Below are 15,301 nucleotides of genomic sequence, written 5' to 3' on the forward strand. Positions count from 1 at the left end.
GAAGAGATCGAGTAGGTTGCATAAGAAGTTTGAATGTGACGGGAAGAGTGTGTTTGGAATGTAGAGGGATGTGTAAGCTTGATTATTGTTTTGGGATGCAACAAGACTTTGAATTTTAGAACGTATTATTGGACCTTCAATTGGTGTAAATGGGATGAACGGACTCTTGCAGTTGGCGGATGAGTGTGGACCTAGGAGAATCAACTGATTTCATAATGGACGTGGTTATGGCTATGTCGTTGGAGGATTTCTATATGAGATTACACAGGTGGGCTATCTCCTGTGAGAAGGTTAGGGGTTACATGACTCCTAATGAAGTTCCTATAAAGAGTTCTACCTTCTATCTAATGGGATGCATGTATTGCGATGTGAGCTTGGATCACTTGAAGAATATGGTACGACTTTCAAGAGGTCGAGTGTGCAATTGTGGCTAATATTTGGGATGTGTTACGATTAGTGCAACAAGAACTTATGAGAAATTTGGCTAAGCAATGGTGCGAGTTCATGGTAACGAAGAGGAGGAGTAACTGTGGGTTATGAATTTATGTGATTGTGTCTTAAAGATAAGTGGGGGAGCCTACCGTCTTGATTGGGTCACATAGTGATGTGCCTTTGCAATTTTATATTATCGGTATATTGGTGGAAAAGTTATTACTAAAGGAAGAAAACATCAGGATAACTTGAGCAGGGGATTAGATGGATGTGATGTAAAAGGAAAAGTATTTATCTCATTGCTTTATTGGAGTGCTCATGTACTAACGGAGCACTAGTGGATTAGTTAAATAATTGAGACTGGACTAGAGTGGGCGACTCTCAATAATTGTTCTAGTGGATTTAAGATTTTAGGTGTGGTAATTAAGGATTTTCAGGTTTATTACATGGATGAGGATTGGGTTTTGCAGTAGAGTGTTAAAGGTACTTGGAGAATTTCTATGTTATCAGTGGGCCGGCAGTGTAGTGTTAAAAAATGGGAGAAACAACTTCGGATTTGCAGAAGATCTAATCAGCATAGGTGTATCAGTTGGAGTTACTATAGACTACATGAGGAGGGTATGAAATGGCTTATAGGTATTAAAACAATGTGGTCTCATAATTTGGGTCACTTGGGATGAGTGTTGATTGGGATCCATTATATGATTGAATAGAGGTATTGATTCTGAAGGCTAGTCAAGAAGAAATCGGAAGAAGCTGAGTCAGCCTAGTAGTGGTTTGGATCGACGTGGTTAAGGAAAAGATCGGTTCCTTTAGTGTGGTGAGGCAATACAGGTGTTTCGTGGTTGTACATGTGGGCTTAATAGCCTCCGTCATTTTATTGATTTGAAGGTATTTGATTCTGATGGTTTTGATTATGTGTAAATGGGCCTCGGAAGATTTATGGCGATTTAGAACACGACTTGAGTTCTACTGTCTTTTGCGGGTATAGGAAGCTAGTTGTGTGTTGCAATTCTTCTTCTAAAATGACTTAAGTGAAAGGTTCTAGCCGATGAAGTGTTTATTCTACTGGTGGTTTAGGAGTTATGATAAAATTCTTGTACTCTCGCGTAGCAGCATGATAGGTGCACTGAGTGATATGGAATTGGAATTTGAGGATCAAGGTTATGATCCAATTTTGACAGGACTGTCACGATCTCAGAAGGGCTGGGGAGAGATTTCAGATGTTCAGAGTATGTTGGCTTTATTTTTGTGTCGCCTGAGAATAATGTTCTGTGGAAGAGGCATTGTTTATTGATTTATGGATTCTTGATTTGAATTACGGTAATAGTATGGTTGGTAGCCATGGATTTACAGATTTTACTACTTGGTGCGGAAGGTTGTGGGAGTATCTCCCGCTGGATGATTGTATAAGTGTCACATATCAAACATTTATGTGGTAGAGATTGAAATCCAGTATGGAGATTCTAGTACTATCATTGGTGGAGAGTTTATGTCTAAGAGGAGTTCTATTTCTTTGGTTACGGACCATGGGAGTTTGTTCCGTATTAGACTATAGATCGTATGCATCATGAATAGGGTTATTGTGGATCTTTGGAAGGTTATTGGCATATTTTGAGATGTTCGGAATCGGCTTGAGGTCCATTGGTAGGCCTAATGTAAATGTATATTTTATACCAAATCAGATATGTTTATTCGATATAGCATCGCTTATTGATGGGTCTTCGGGCGTGGTGGATGATATGCATGCCTTCGTCTATTTCAGATGCTACTTTTTTATGCCATATGGGTTGTGAGACGGCTTGATTATTCACACATGTATTGTGATATTGTGTAGCTTGTGGTGTTTTGTGAGCAAGATGGCTCTCGAGATGCAGGCCATTTATTGCACCTTAGTCGTGCTTGGAATTTCATAGCGCATGCCTCTACCTGTCTCCCTGGGGTTGTGTTTATGCACTTGGCATGCTTGTGGTCGATATTTGGGCATTTTGTAGGTGTGAGCATTATGGCTTGATGGGTATTTCCTTATTAATTATTATTTGTGGATCGGGTGACACACCGCTACGGATATGATGTGTAGATTAGGTTGCACGCCGCAACAGTGAGATGTTGAGTACGGTTCCCAGTACTTATTTTGTGTGTTTTGTTTATCACCCTTGTGATAGTTCATATTATTTGTTTGGTTGATTTGAAGGTTATGCGGGCTGGGTAGTTCTTTGCCAGAGTTTGTTTTTCCTTATTGGTCATATTTGAGTTGAAGCTTATAGCGCATTGATAGTGGTGTACTAAGAATTTAGATGGTGTTTGAGGTGACTTATTGCCCGAGTAGCTTGTACTGGGTGAGATGAGGTTATTGGACCTGAAATTAGTGCAATCGGAGTGAGGCAATGGTTCTTGTCAAGCAGAAAGACTCCATGAGTTATTAATTTGGCAGGTAGTTATGAGTTTCTACACATCTCTTTCATCGTTGCAGTATTGCGAGGGTCGAAAAACGTCTTATATTCATTATGAGGTATATTACGGGAATCGGGCTCGTGAATTTGCAGCTATTTGGTTGGAGGATGTTATTATGAGCATACGAACTATGCGGTGCATTGCATGAATTCATTATGGGTGCATGATCATGTTTAAGTACAGCATGTTGAGATTGACATGGTGTATGTATGTTAGAATCAGACCTGGTAGAGAATTCTGGATGTTGGAATTTAGTTCCAAGGCTTGCTAAGGTAGCAGGAAGGATCTTCAGTCTGGCTTGAACTAATGTGCTCATATGAGGTGTGGTGGCACGGGTAAGTGCACGGGGTGTTAAACAGCGATTTTGGGCAACTCTAGAACATTTCTTGGCATATTCGAGGACGAACGTATGTTTAAGTGGGGGAGAATGTAACGACCCGACCAGTCATTTTGCGCTCTAGCATGTCATTCGGCGGTTTAAGACATTGAGTAGCTTCACTTTATGTATTATGACTTGCACATGTAGTCGGATTAGATTTTCGAGAAGATCAGAGTTGGTTTGGAAGAATAATTCTCAATTTGGAAGTTTTAAGTTGAAAGAGTTGACCAAAGTTTGACTTTAGAGTAAATGACCTTGGATCAAAGTTTTGAAAGTTTCGTTGGCTCCGGATGATGATTTTAGACTTAGGCGTATGACCGGATTTAGATCTGGAGGTCTGTAGATTGATTTGATGCTTTTTGGCGAAAGTTGGAAGATTGAAGGTTTAGAAGGTTGATAGGTTCGACCGAGAGTTGACTTTGTTGATATCGGATCCAGATTATGTTTTTTTTTTAGAATTGGTATAGGTCTGTTGTGTAATTTGGGACTTGCATGCAAAATTTGAAGTCATTCCGGATTGATTTGATATGGTTCAACATGAGTTCTAGAAGTTTAAGAGTTCATTAGTTCATTAGGCTTGAATTGATGTGTGATTCATGATTTTGATGTTATTTGGTGTGATTTGAGGCCTTGAGTAGGTTTGTGTTATATTTTTGAACTGGTTTGTGTGATTGGATGGGTACCGAAGGCCTCAGGTGTGTTTCAGATGTGTTTGGGTTGTATCGCGCTCTTATTTGATGTTTCAGCGTCGTTTCTTTGGGTATAAAGGGTACTATATTGAGAAAACAACCTTCAATTTGTTATTAGATCGAACCATTAGATCCGTATCGTAATTACGGAACCATAGCAACAAGATCGTCAAATTCTGAGGTCGTAAAAGAGAGTTATGCCTATTTCCATGTCGGGAAAGATTTCTAATTTCTGGTGCGAACCTTTGTTCTTCGCGAACACGAGAGAGGTTCCGGGAATGCGAAGAAGGATTTCTGGGTTGAACGGTCAACGTGAAAATTTGTCCTTTGCAAACGCGAAGGTGTCCAGCAAAGGCGAAAAGAACAAAAATCACCTAGGCAGTGTTTTAAATAGGCAGGCCGAGCATTTTAGTGTTTTGAGCAAAGCTTGAGTTCTAGAGCTCCGTTTGAGGTAATTTTCGAGGTGCTGTTCTCATATAAACAAGGGGTAAATATGATATTCATTTTGATATTTTTCTATGATTATTTTTGTTGATTATTATTTTTATCCGTATTTGGAATGTTGAGATTGGGGTTTTGAGCCTCAAAGTTGAGAAATGGTAAGTCCTTGATTTGAGGGTCAATTTATGGATGAAATTGGATGATTTTTGGATATATACTATATAAGTTAAGGATAAAATTTATTTTCGATAATTTTTGAAATCCGGGTATGTGGCCCCGGAGTTTGACTATGTTGACTTTCAAATGGAGTTTGGAATTGTTATAAATTATTAAATTACGAGTATTGGAGTATATTTTAATTGGTTTGCATGTTATTTGATTATTTTCAGATCATTTGGCATCGGTTTGAGGAGTTAGAGAGGCGTTGGAGCCGGTTATCGAATTTTTGGAGCGAGATAAGTCTCCTGTCTAACCTTGTGAGAGAGAATTTATCCATAGGAGTTATATTTATTATGTGCTACATGTTGTGGGAGTTATGCACGTATGAGGTGACGAGTGTTCTTACGTATGCTAGAATTCCTTATTATGTTCGGGTAGACTCAGACTCACGCCATGCTTTAATTGTACTATTTGAGTTATTCTTGCATGTTTAAATGCTTTAATTTATATTTAGCCAGAGACTAGACTCGCGTAGAGTATCGGACTTGCTATTTTAGATACTTCACGAGTTACTTGATTAGCTGTGATTGTACATTTCTTTACAAATATCTTCGCGTGTGCGTATTCGTGAGATAGTTTTTCTTGAATTTTATAAGTCACACGTATATTCATGAGTGGGATCAGTGACCCATCAAAGTTTCAAATTCTAATGGGATCGGGCTGAACGCCTCAGCAATACTCTTATGGGATTGGGTCGTTTGCCTCAGTGGTATCATGCAACACACTCTTATGGGATCGGGTTGCTAGCCTCGACAGAGTAATATATTCTTATGGGATCGGGTCATTCGCCTCGGCAGTATCTTGTATCATATTCTTATAGGATCGGGTTGTTTGCCTCGGTAGTTTTAGGTATCACACTCTTATGGGATCGGGTCATTCGCCTTGGCAGTTCTATGAAATACTCTTATGGGATCGGTCCGCTCGCCTCGGCAGAATCGTGTGAAATACTTGATAAGGAGTCTGCGTACTCACGAATTTCCTGGTGGTTCCTAGTGGATGTTCATTATTTTATTTCACGTTATTATTATCACTTCACTTTATGATTTATTTATTTCGAAATTTTGGTAAAGAAAAGCACAGGTTTCTATGAGTGCTAGATTTTACTCTATTTATTTAATGAAATTCCTGATTTTAAAATTTAAAATGGATAATTAAGTGGAGTTTCACGCGTTGGCTTGCCTAGCAGCATAGTTGGGCGCCATAACAACCTATTATTGGATTTGGGTCGTGACAGGAAACACGTTTTTTTCAAGGCTTTTGACCTACGGAAGATTGGAAGAGCATTAGAGACTTAAAGCACAAGGATTCATCAGTCTTTTCTCAATTCAACACTCGAGTTTAGATTGAATTCATGTTTTTTTATTATTCAACTTTGTTTGCGATGAATTTCTCCTGAATATGGAGTAGTTTACCTTAGGATTTGGCGGATATGGTATTTTGATTGATATTTGTGGATTTTAACTCTAGTTCTTTTCTTGAATTTGTTTATGGAGATTTGAATTGATTGCAACTTTATTCACTGGTTTATTTAATCGAAAGAGGAATATTTTGGTGATTATCTTTGCATTATTTTATTTGGTTTAATTCAATGATTCTTTTAATTAATCGAAATAGCTTGTTGAATTGTTGATTAAATCATGTTAGGATAATATTTGAGAGACGTTTTCCTGAAGACTAATCTATTAACGCATGCTTGCATATGTTTACAATGCTTATATCAGTTCACCTTGTAGAGTTAAGATTTAATCGATAGAGGAGTCTTGATTACACATTTGGACTAATCATCTAGTAAATTCGTGAGAATCATTAGAACTTTAGAGTGAATTGAACTAGAGTTAGATCCCAAATAGCTATCTTGCACCTATCCTGTCATGACCCTTATTTCTCCCACTGATATTTTATTGTTGCTCAACTCTTGTCTTTTTGTGATCAATATTTTAGTTTTATAGTTAATTTTAGTTATTAATCATCCAAACCAAAGTGTTAATCACCCTTAATAGTGTTAAGCTAGAAATTACTTGAGCATTATTTAAATCCAATCCCTATGGAGACGATAAGTAAACTATATTATTTTGTACAACGGGCATCAATTTCATATTTTTTTTTGCGCTCGTCACCCACCCACAATTATAATTTTCAATCACACCTACTACCATCGCTAAAATAACAGTCCACCATCACCACCACTAAGTCACCATTTTCAAATATCACCACCAATCACCATTGTCATAACCACCACCAATTATATACATTGCCATCGTCATATATCGCCACTAACATTTACCACCATCAGTCACCATCATGCATCGCCAACCACTACTATTAGTCGCTATCACAATTAGCTATCATCATCATCATCCACCATACTTATCAACTGTTGTCACCAATTATCACCATCAATCACTATTGTTAACCATTCAACTACCATTAGCTACACTTACAATCACAAAACATCATCCAACATCACTACAATTCAATTCTCATAACCACCACCATTTTGGACTCCAAATTGATGGGTTGATATTAGCTCATGCATGCAGTTATTCACTCTTGGAATAGGAATCCATTTTTTCAAAGATCCTGGCTTTCGTACTTTGGTAGATATGCTAGATCCTTTTTATTACCTATTTTGGACGATATCTATCTATGCTTTATCTCTATTCTCAACCATTTGAGTGAAATGCGGCAAAAGAAAAAGAAACGATATCACCCCAAGGACATCGTGGAGGAAAAATCGAAGCATTCCGGAGAGTTGGAGTAAGTAAAACAGTACTTATTAGCTTATTGTGACCATCACCAGCCACTATCCAAATTTATTTCTTAGCATTATATATATAAAAGTGAGATAGAATGAAAAATAAAAATATATTTATTAGCAATACGTGAATAAAATAACTAAACACAAAAAAGCTATTAAAGTAAGCATTCTCATACTTTTCACTCAACTCAACAAATAAAAATTATCACATTATTATATGACCTCATAAATATTTCCTACATTATAATTTCTGTATAATTAAAACGTGAATCAAACGACACCTAACTTCTTTTCTCTCGTTAGGATCAGCTATGGCATGTTAACAGTAACTAGCGATGGCGCCAACGGTTAGTTATAACTTATAAAAGCATACATCACCTAAATAGCCGCTTAGCCCTTCTTTTTTAATGCAAAATTTAACTCAAAAAGATGAAATCCTAAAAAAAATATTTTCCTTTTTTTATCCTTTTTCTATCTACCCTAAATCCAATTTTTTTGTTTTTGCATTTTGATTTCTGTTAATCCTCTTATAAAAATTATAAAACTTTTCGTTCATAGTTAAATATTTCTTGATTGTCAATCTCTAGTTTTTTGTTTGCAGAAATGCCACTTCTAGGTTGGTAATTTACTTGCAAACATGAAATTGCTAGTTATTAAGATTCCAATGAAGGTGCTATGAATTTCTTAAAAGATTTTAGATACTTTCAATTGCTTTCTTGGCACTTTTTATTTCAAAATTAGAATATGAATTTTCCGCAAATTCAGAGCCTGTGAAATTGCATTGGATGATATTACGCACATTTGATTTGGAGGTGAGCATATATTTTGTTTTATGAGCCTAATGACCAAGAAGAATTATACCTCTTTTTGTTATTACAATTGTTCGGGTCAGCTTACGCGCAAATATTGTACATTACTCTAATCGCTTACATAATAATCGATGGTTTATATTTGTTATAATAACTTTAAAAGATTTATGATTATTAACGTTCATTCGGGTTAGCAGATTCAGAGTTTGAAAATAATTTGTTGCTAGAGTTATATGGTGAAAGAAAGGAGATTGATGATTCATATAGCCGATCACAACTAGTTTGACATTGATGTGTAGAAGACTGATTTATTGATTTATTGTTGCTCTATGAATCTAGAAAGAACAAGGGAGAACCATGAAAATTTAAACTTTTTGTTAATTGTTTTTTTTTCCAATCTGCCCCAGAATCGCCAAAATCACCTTCTAATTCCCATTTTGGTGAAACAAATTGGTGATGTCATGTAGCGTAGTATGAAAGGTGTGGCCTAGCAGTCAATGAATTGGGTGAAAGTCGTGAGAGACCAGGCTCAAATTTCAGTAGAGACGAGTGATTTCTTCCCATCTATTGAACCCTTGGTGGGTACCAGAAATGCCACAGTTATCAAAAAAAAAAATGACGAAACTGGAAAAATAGCTCTAGATGGATTTGAAGCCTTGGTGGGCATTAAACCTATGGTGGTTATTCATCCTAAACTCGACAATATTGGTTTATAGTCTTAATTTTACACATAGTTAGATATCTTAGTCGGGGGCTTAAGATAAACGCCCCCGTCTAAGAGAACTGGCAAATGTAGTTAGTAGGTTTTGAAGAATAATGCCTAATTCTTACTTAACTCCAAACTTCTTTCCTGGAAGTGTATTTCTGAGCTCATAATATCTAAAATTCTGTCTGTATTTTTAACATATCCATCTTACTATGATCTGATAACTTAAGTAGTGTTGGATAGTTTATAATACTAAAAAGACAAGCCTGTTCTGAAAAGGTTCCAACCTTTTGAAATTTTGTTCTATAAATAAGAACATTGTGGGTACTTCTAGACGAGAGACATTGTATTCCCAGAGAACGTTGTTGGGGCAATCCATCTTTCGAGGAAGTGTTCTACACGCCTCAAGCTATATATGTTAGGCTATCTATATTTTCCCCCTCTCTTTATCAACTTTTCTAACAAGTAGTACATGTTTTGTTGATTCGTCCTTTTTCTGCAGGAGAAAGATTTGCTTGAGTTGCTGATAGCATTGAAGAATTGTGTTAATTAGAGGGAAAATAAAATATGGAGAAAGCGAATGCTAGCAAACCTGTAATGCAGCATCCTGATTCTGATCACTTATCAGCTTCTTCATCTGATTCGTCGCTGGAACTAAGTACTCATCCAAAGGAGTCTCTTGGAGATTTATATACAAAGTCCGAACCAGATGCTTCCCTATCTCCTAGTCCAGCAATCTCACCGTTTCCTGGTGTTTCTTCTCAGACGTCACAGTGGAGTATGATGAGTAATTCTCCGCGTGCTGAAACAGGAAATCCATTATTCCCCGATGCTTTTCCTCAGAATCTTGAGCCAATGAAATCCCCTCCATCACATAGTACTATGGATCATCCTCCAGGTTATGATCCTAATCGTATTCCTAAATCCATTTTTTCGAGCAAGCCTACCACCCCGGAATGGAGCACTGCGTCAAATGAGTCATTATTTAGTATTCAAATGGGAACCAACAGCTTCTCCACAGATTACTCTTACTTGCTATCCAAATCTCAAGAACTCAACAAGCCTGAGGAATGGAAAAATTCTCCATATTATGCATCCGAAGTTAAATCCAATGACAGTAAGAACTTATCTTCCCCCCTTCCCCCTCTTATCGGGGTAAGCAGAGATAACGATGGAAAAAGTGCAAGAGCATCGGAAGGTCCTGGTATAGAGAAGAATGTCGAGAACCCCAAAATGGTCTCTGAGGAAAAACCTGCGAATAATAATATCAAGGAAAAGACAAGTAATGTCATTGAAGAGCCTGCTGCTACCACCTCTAACAGGACTGATGAAAGAGCTGTTAGGACTGATGACAGAGCTGTTCCTCCAACTGAGGCTACTCGTATTTCTTCACCTGCTCGTACATCTTCACCTTGCCACTCCGAGGCGAGTGGAAACAGTAGTAGTTCCTTTGCTTTCCCAGTGTAAGCTCTCCTTTCAGCGGTTTACATACAAATATTGGAACATAAACAAAAAAAATCTTTTTTCTTAACAAAAATAGAACATAAACATTTTATACCCTACAAAAGTATAAGGATACTTGGCAATTATGACAATCATCACCTTTTTCGTCAAAATAACAGCTGGGATAAAAGGTAAAAGCATCATACTGCTTTTTTGTGTAAAAGAGACGTGTAATTGACATCCAGAAACATAGAACTTTCTGCTGTTTTATTTTTTCTAATTAATAATCTCATTCTCTTGTCGAACTTTATGCTCTATAGCATTAATTTTCCTCTCATCATGGTTGCACCATGCACTATATATTTCTTTTGTGCTCATATTTGTACGAGACATCATGTTACCAAATTGCTGTCTAACATTATCCATTTTTCAATTTTGTGTCTTCCTTTTTAAAGACAGATACAAAGATTTTCCTGACAGTCTAAAGTTGTATTGCTTTCAGTGGATACTTTTAAACATCATGATTCATACATAGGGTATGCTATTCTATGTATTGGTGTCACTATCCTAAGAGGCGTTACCTGTATTCTGAATTTATCTATCAGAAAAAAATAATTGTTATCTTTCCTAGCTTTGCAAACATAACATTTATGAGTCTGGACCAAAGAAGTTGAATTTCAGACAAAACCTTTTAACTTATGAAATAAGCATTGCATTGTTGTATTTAGTATGTGACTAATATTGTTGTTTTTCTGCTCCCAATTATTTGATCAGATATAAAAGTTTGCCTTTTGAAATGAGAGGGGTCGCCTTTTGATGTTTTAAATGTGTTTCATTTGACAGATTGGATTCAGCATTTTGTTTATGCCTTGGGGATTTTTGATGTAGTGATCTTCTTAATGTTCTTTAATAATTAGAGAAACTTTTATATTAGCGCCAAACTTCTTTTGAAGGACAGTTTTAAAATCTTTTGAGAAATGGATTTAACCTTCTATTATTTTTTGGATCTGGACTTGATCATGTTATTGCACTGCTAATTGAGAATAACCGCTTTTTTCCCATGTTTATCATTCTCTCTTTCTTTATCTATCTATCTATGTTAAGGTTTCGTATTTGAGATGACGTTGTTATCTTTTGTGATATATGGTTTGCGAGGAGTCATTACCATGCATGAAATACATTTGAACTGTGTCTGATTAATTTTTTGTTCAATCCAGACTAGTAAATGATGGTGCGAAAAGCAACTCGCTGAAAGGTGCCACTGAGAAAGTAGAGAAACCTCAATCTCAACCAGAGTTCCAACCAGAAAAGCAGCCACAACACAAGCAATCAGAATCACAGCCTAAACCAGCAGAGAAAAGTTGGTGTTCATGTTTCGCATGTTGGCCTCGCTGTTGTTGATATATGTTTTTCCTCTCCTATGTACATTGACAAGAATATTGACTAAACCATCTTCACTTCATCCACGACGCTTCTCAGCTGAACTGAGGAAAGTTGGAAGTTAGGTCAATATAATGAAATGGTATAGTCTTCACTAAGAAGCTTTGCAGATAATATTAGGGTGCCTGAAGATCCTTAATATCGTAAGTGTTAATCGGTCGATCTTCTGCTCTTAGGAAGTGTTTGATGAATATGCATGCTTTCTGGTGAAATATTGATCTAACACTATTAACTACCATAAGTTGCAGTGGTCTTCATTAGTCACATTCTACTGATCTCAGCTAAGGAGTTTCAGCTGTGAGAAAATTGTACAACTTTGTAAGGGAGGAAATTCTTTTTCTAGGATGACTATTTATTTGCAGATTGTAGTGGCCAAAACCTAACATGGGCTGAGCCGAGCAGTGTCCAGCACCGAGCTGAGTTCCATATTGGCTGACATGACATTCAATTATTGGACGACATGATATTCCATCACAGACGCACCAGGCCTTTGGTACGCCTTCTGACCCCGTTAAGATAGACCAGATCAACTCGCAACGTTCATGGTGTGAGATATCCATACAGTCCCTAGACTTCCAAGGACGTGCCTGCACCCAACTCTCCGCACCCCCTCCATCTTAGTCGGGCTGTTGGACACGTCAATCCACTACGTAGAGGGGATCAATCCTCTTCAGCGGGAAAATCGTGCAACACTATAACTTTGATTACCTGAATCTCTCTAAGTTCTCTCATTATAAGTTCTGTTTGTCGAAAAACACATCGCTGAACCTATTTAGTCCGAGTCGTGTTGTGTATTGGCTGCTTTAACACACCAATGTAACTCTCCAAGGTCGGAGGCACATTACTGTATAAGAACTCTTTACTGCTTTCTCTTTATCTTTTGTCCATTATGTCTTGGTTATACATCTAAGTGGTGGATTCTGGAATACATATTTTCAGTGGAATTATGATTTATGAGGCCATGGCTGGCAGCAGATTATGATAAACCAGAATGTAATGTGGATGCAACATCTGAAGCCTCAGTTCATGAAAACTTTAATAGTTTAATCAACTCAGGAACTGATATCAAGTGCATTAGCCAGATACATGATGACTTTATTTACTTATTTATATTATAATTAGTTTGTGCACACCTCGACTATTCCTCTAGTAACCTGTCAAGAATTGATATTGAGTGCATTATTAGCTAAATATAGATGAATTGATGACTTCTATCTTTTTCCTGATAATGGTGGTGTTCGATTCAGTTTGTGTGCACATTGGCTATTTCATTGAGTATCTGCTCTTCTCCACCAGCACTAGCATCGAGTAACTCTGCCTAACAAGGTTTAGACGAAGAAATCATCTACTAGAATTTTTTAGAATCGTGGTATCCCAGAATTTTTATCCACATTGTTGACCACTAAACCACGTGCCAATAAATTAAAGTTTGTACTACACATTTTCCTTTGACTAGTTGATCTTTTTAAATTTTAAGTGCTACAACTGACATCAGCATCTTTTCCACCAACAGACTGCATTGTACTATATTTCTTCCTATATTTGGCAGAATTGACTTGGATAATAAAGTCACCATTGCAGAAAATAGTTGGATTGTTGTCCAGTAATGTGAAATGGAACAAAAGGTCCTTGCTTTATTTTAGTTACTTTTTGACTAACCATGGTTAGTCAGAAATGTACTCTTTTCTTATTGGACTAACCATGGATTCGATACTCAATTATTCTTTCTAATGGATGTTTCTAAATATTCACGTGAATGATGCCCCCACTCTCTTAATTGCTTCCCTTTTTGTTGCTGGAAACCATAATATTTTGTGAGATTTTTTTTTTTTACTCAAAGTCGATTTTTACATCATATCAATGGATATCCAACTTTCGTTAGTTTTAGACATTTTTTATCACTTAAATTAATATAAATTTAACTCCTCACATCTTAACTTGATTGATCTTCTTCTTGAATCAAGTATGTGAAATATTTTGTTAAGGAATGACGGACAAACTCAACTTTAGGATCTTTGTCCACTTTGATACAATGTTAAGGGTTTATGATACGTCTAACCCAAATAAGAGACTTGGTTTTTATTAATAAACTGTGTCTCTCTCTCTTTCTCTACGTGTGTCAATATATATTCTTGGTTCTTAGAGAGATATCAACTTTCTTGAATTCAGTTGCCATTTAAGAAACTTCCTTGTTCAACAGAGAAAAAGAAAAAGATTCAAAACAAAATTTAAATCAGTCTAGGGAAGTCAAGTCTTCTCTTGCTATTGCTAGTGGCTAACAATATATTGTCTAAATAATACTCCATATTTGACCCATTTCTTCTTCATCTCTTTTTTCTACTCTCTTTGTAATCTTATACAAACAAAGTTGTGATGGGCTAGAGCCGTGGAATCAGTCACTAATACTTGTATTATGATAGACTACTACAACATATCCCTTGGGATGCAGTCATTTTTCGGATCGGATCCTGCGTGAATACTGAATGTTTGTGCATTGGGCGGCCCTTTTGGTCGATAAAAATTTAATTATATTATTGATGTAAAATCGAGATAAAAAATAATTGTGGTAAGTTAACCTCCAACATAAACTTGTCATTCAATATAATGAATCTCATAGTATTGAACCAAATATAACATATAATAGTGAGAAATTATTCAGTCGGTCCCAATTTTATATCACTATAATTTTCCCTCTCAAATAGGTTGCCAAAAGTTATTTCATCATCTTTTGGATCAGATCCACCTATAGACTCGTCATAATTTGACTTTGGCGCTATAGATTGGATAGTAAACACGATAATTTATCTTGTTTTTTTCTTTTCCCCCTATTCTGTCTCTTTTGGATGGACACTTGCAAAATTCTGACAAAGTAAGTAAAATAAAATATACAAAAACATTTTTTTATCTGTTGACGTAAGAACTACGAATGCTGATGTAAGATTGACGTGATCACGGATGACCTTATGTTTAGGAATTATGACAATATGATACAACAAAAAAAGGAAAAGAATGGGACAAAAATATCTTTAAGTGTAAATAATTTTTAGTTTATTAGGTTAGTTTACATTAAGCTAACTGCAGATAGCTAAACAATTGTACAAGCATGGATATAATCAAAAAGATAAATAAGTTACTACGACTTATTAAACAATTTTTACATAGCACATTACATAACTAATAAATCTTTTTAATTTTTGTTAGTTTATGATGAGTGCACTGTCATAAATAACATACACAAGCCATGGATTCAAACAAAATATGATGTAAACACGCACAAAAATACAACTTTAATTTCTTAGGATTTGAGAATTTGGGATTTAAATATGATTTTTTGCCTAAGATAGAATAACCAAAAAAACAGCAATGTGATTATTAATGAACTCCAGAATCTAATTCAAATAATAAGGTAGGAACAGTATGTGCACAGTGCATATAGAAATGAAATTCAAATAAAGGCAACGAAATAGCTATATACTTACTCATTAACAGTTAGTTTTAATATAGTTAATGTCATGATAATTGTTGTTAGCT

At 36.1% G+C, this 15,301-nt stretch overlaps 1 protein-coding gene across 2 annotated transcripts; it reads left to right on the forward strand.

The window, feature by feature from the left end:
• Positions 1 to 7,909: 7,909 nt before the first annotated feature.
• LOC104222799 (uncharacterized) lies at positions 7,910 to 12,853 on the forward strand. Of its 2 annotated transcripts, none has more exons than XM_009774095.2 (3): positions 7,910 to 8,184; positions 9,390 to 10,350; positions 11,548 to 12,853. In XM_009774095.2, exons 2-3 carry the CDS (start codon positions 9,455 to 9,457, stop codon positions 11,729 to 11,731), a joined length of 1,080 nt encoding a protein of 359 aa, XP_009772397.1. In that variant the 5' UTR covers positions 7,910 to 8,184; positions 9,390 to 9,454; the 3' UTR covers positions 11,732 to 12,853. The 2 variants fall into 2 exon arrangements, with proteins under 2 accessions (XP_009772397.1, XP_070012465.1); XM_070156364.1 differs by lacking the exon at positions 7,910 to 8,184 and adding an exon at positions 8,549 to 9,304.
• The last annotated feature ends 2,448 nt before the right edge of the window (positions 12,854 to 15,301 follow it).

Source organism: Nicotiana sylvestris, chromosome 9 (genome assembly GCF_000393655.2).
Source record: "Nicotiana sylvestris chromosome 9, ASM39365v2, whole genome shotgun sequence".
In the NCBI taxonomy this organism is placed as follows: domain Eukaryota; kingdom Viridiplantae; phylum Streptophyta; class Magnoliopsida; order Solanales; family Solanaceae; genus Nicotiana; species Nicotiana sylvestris.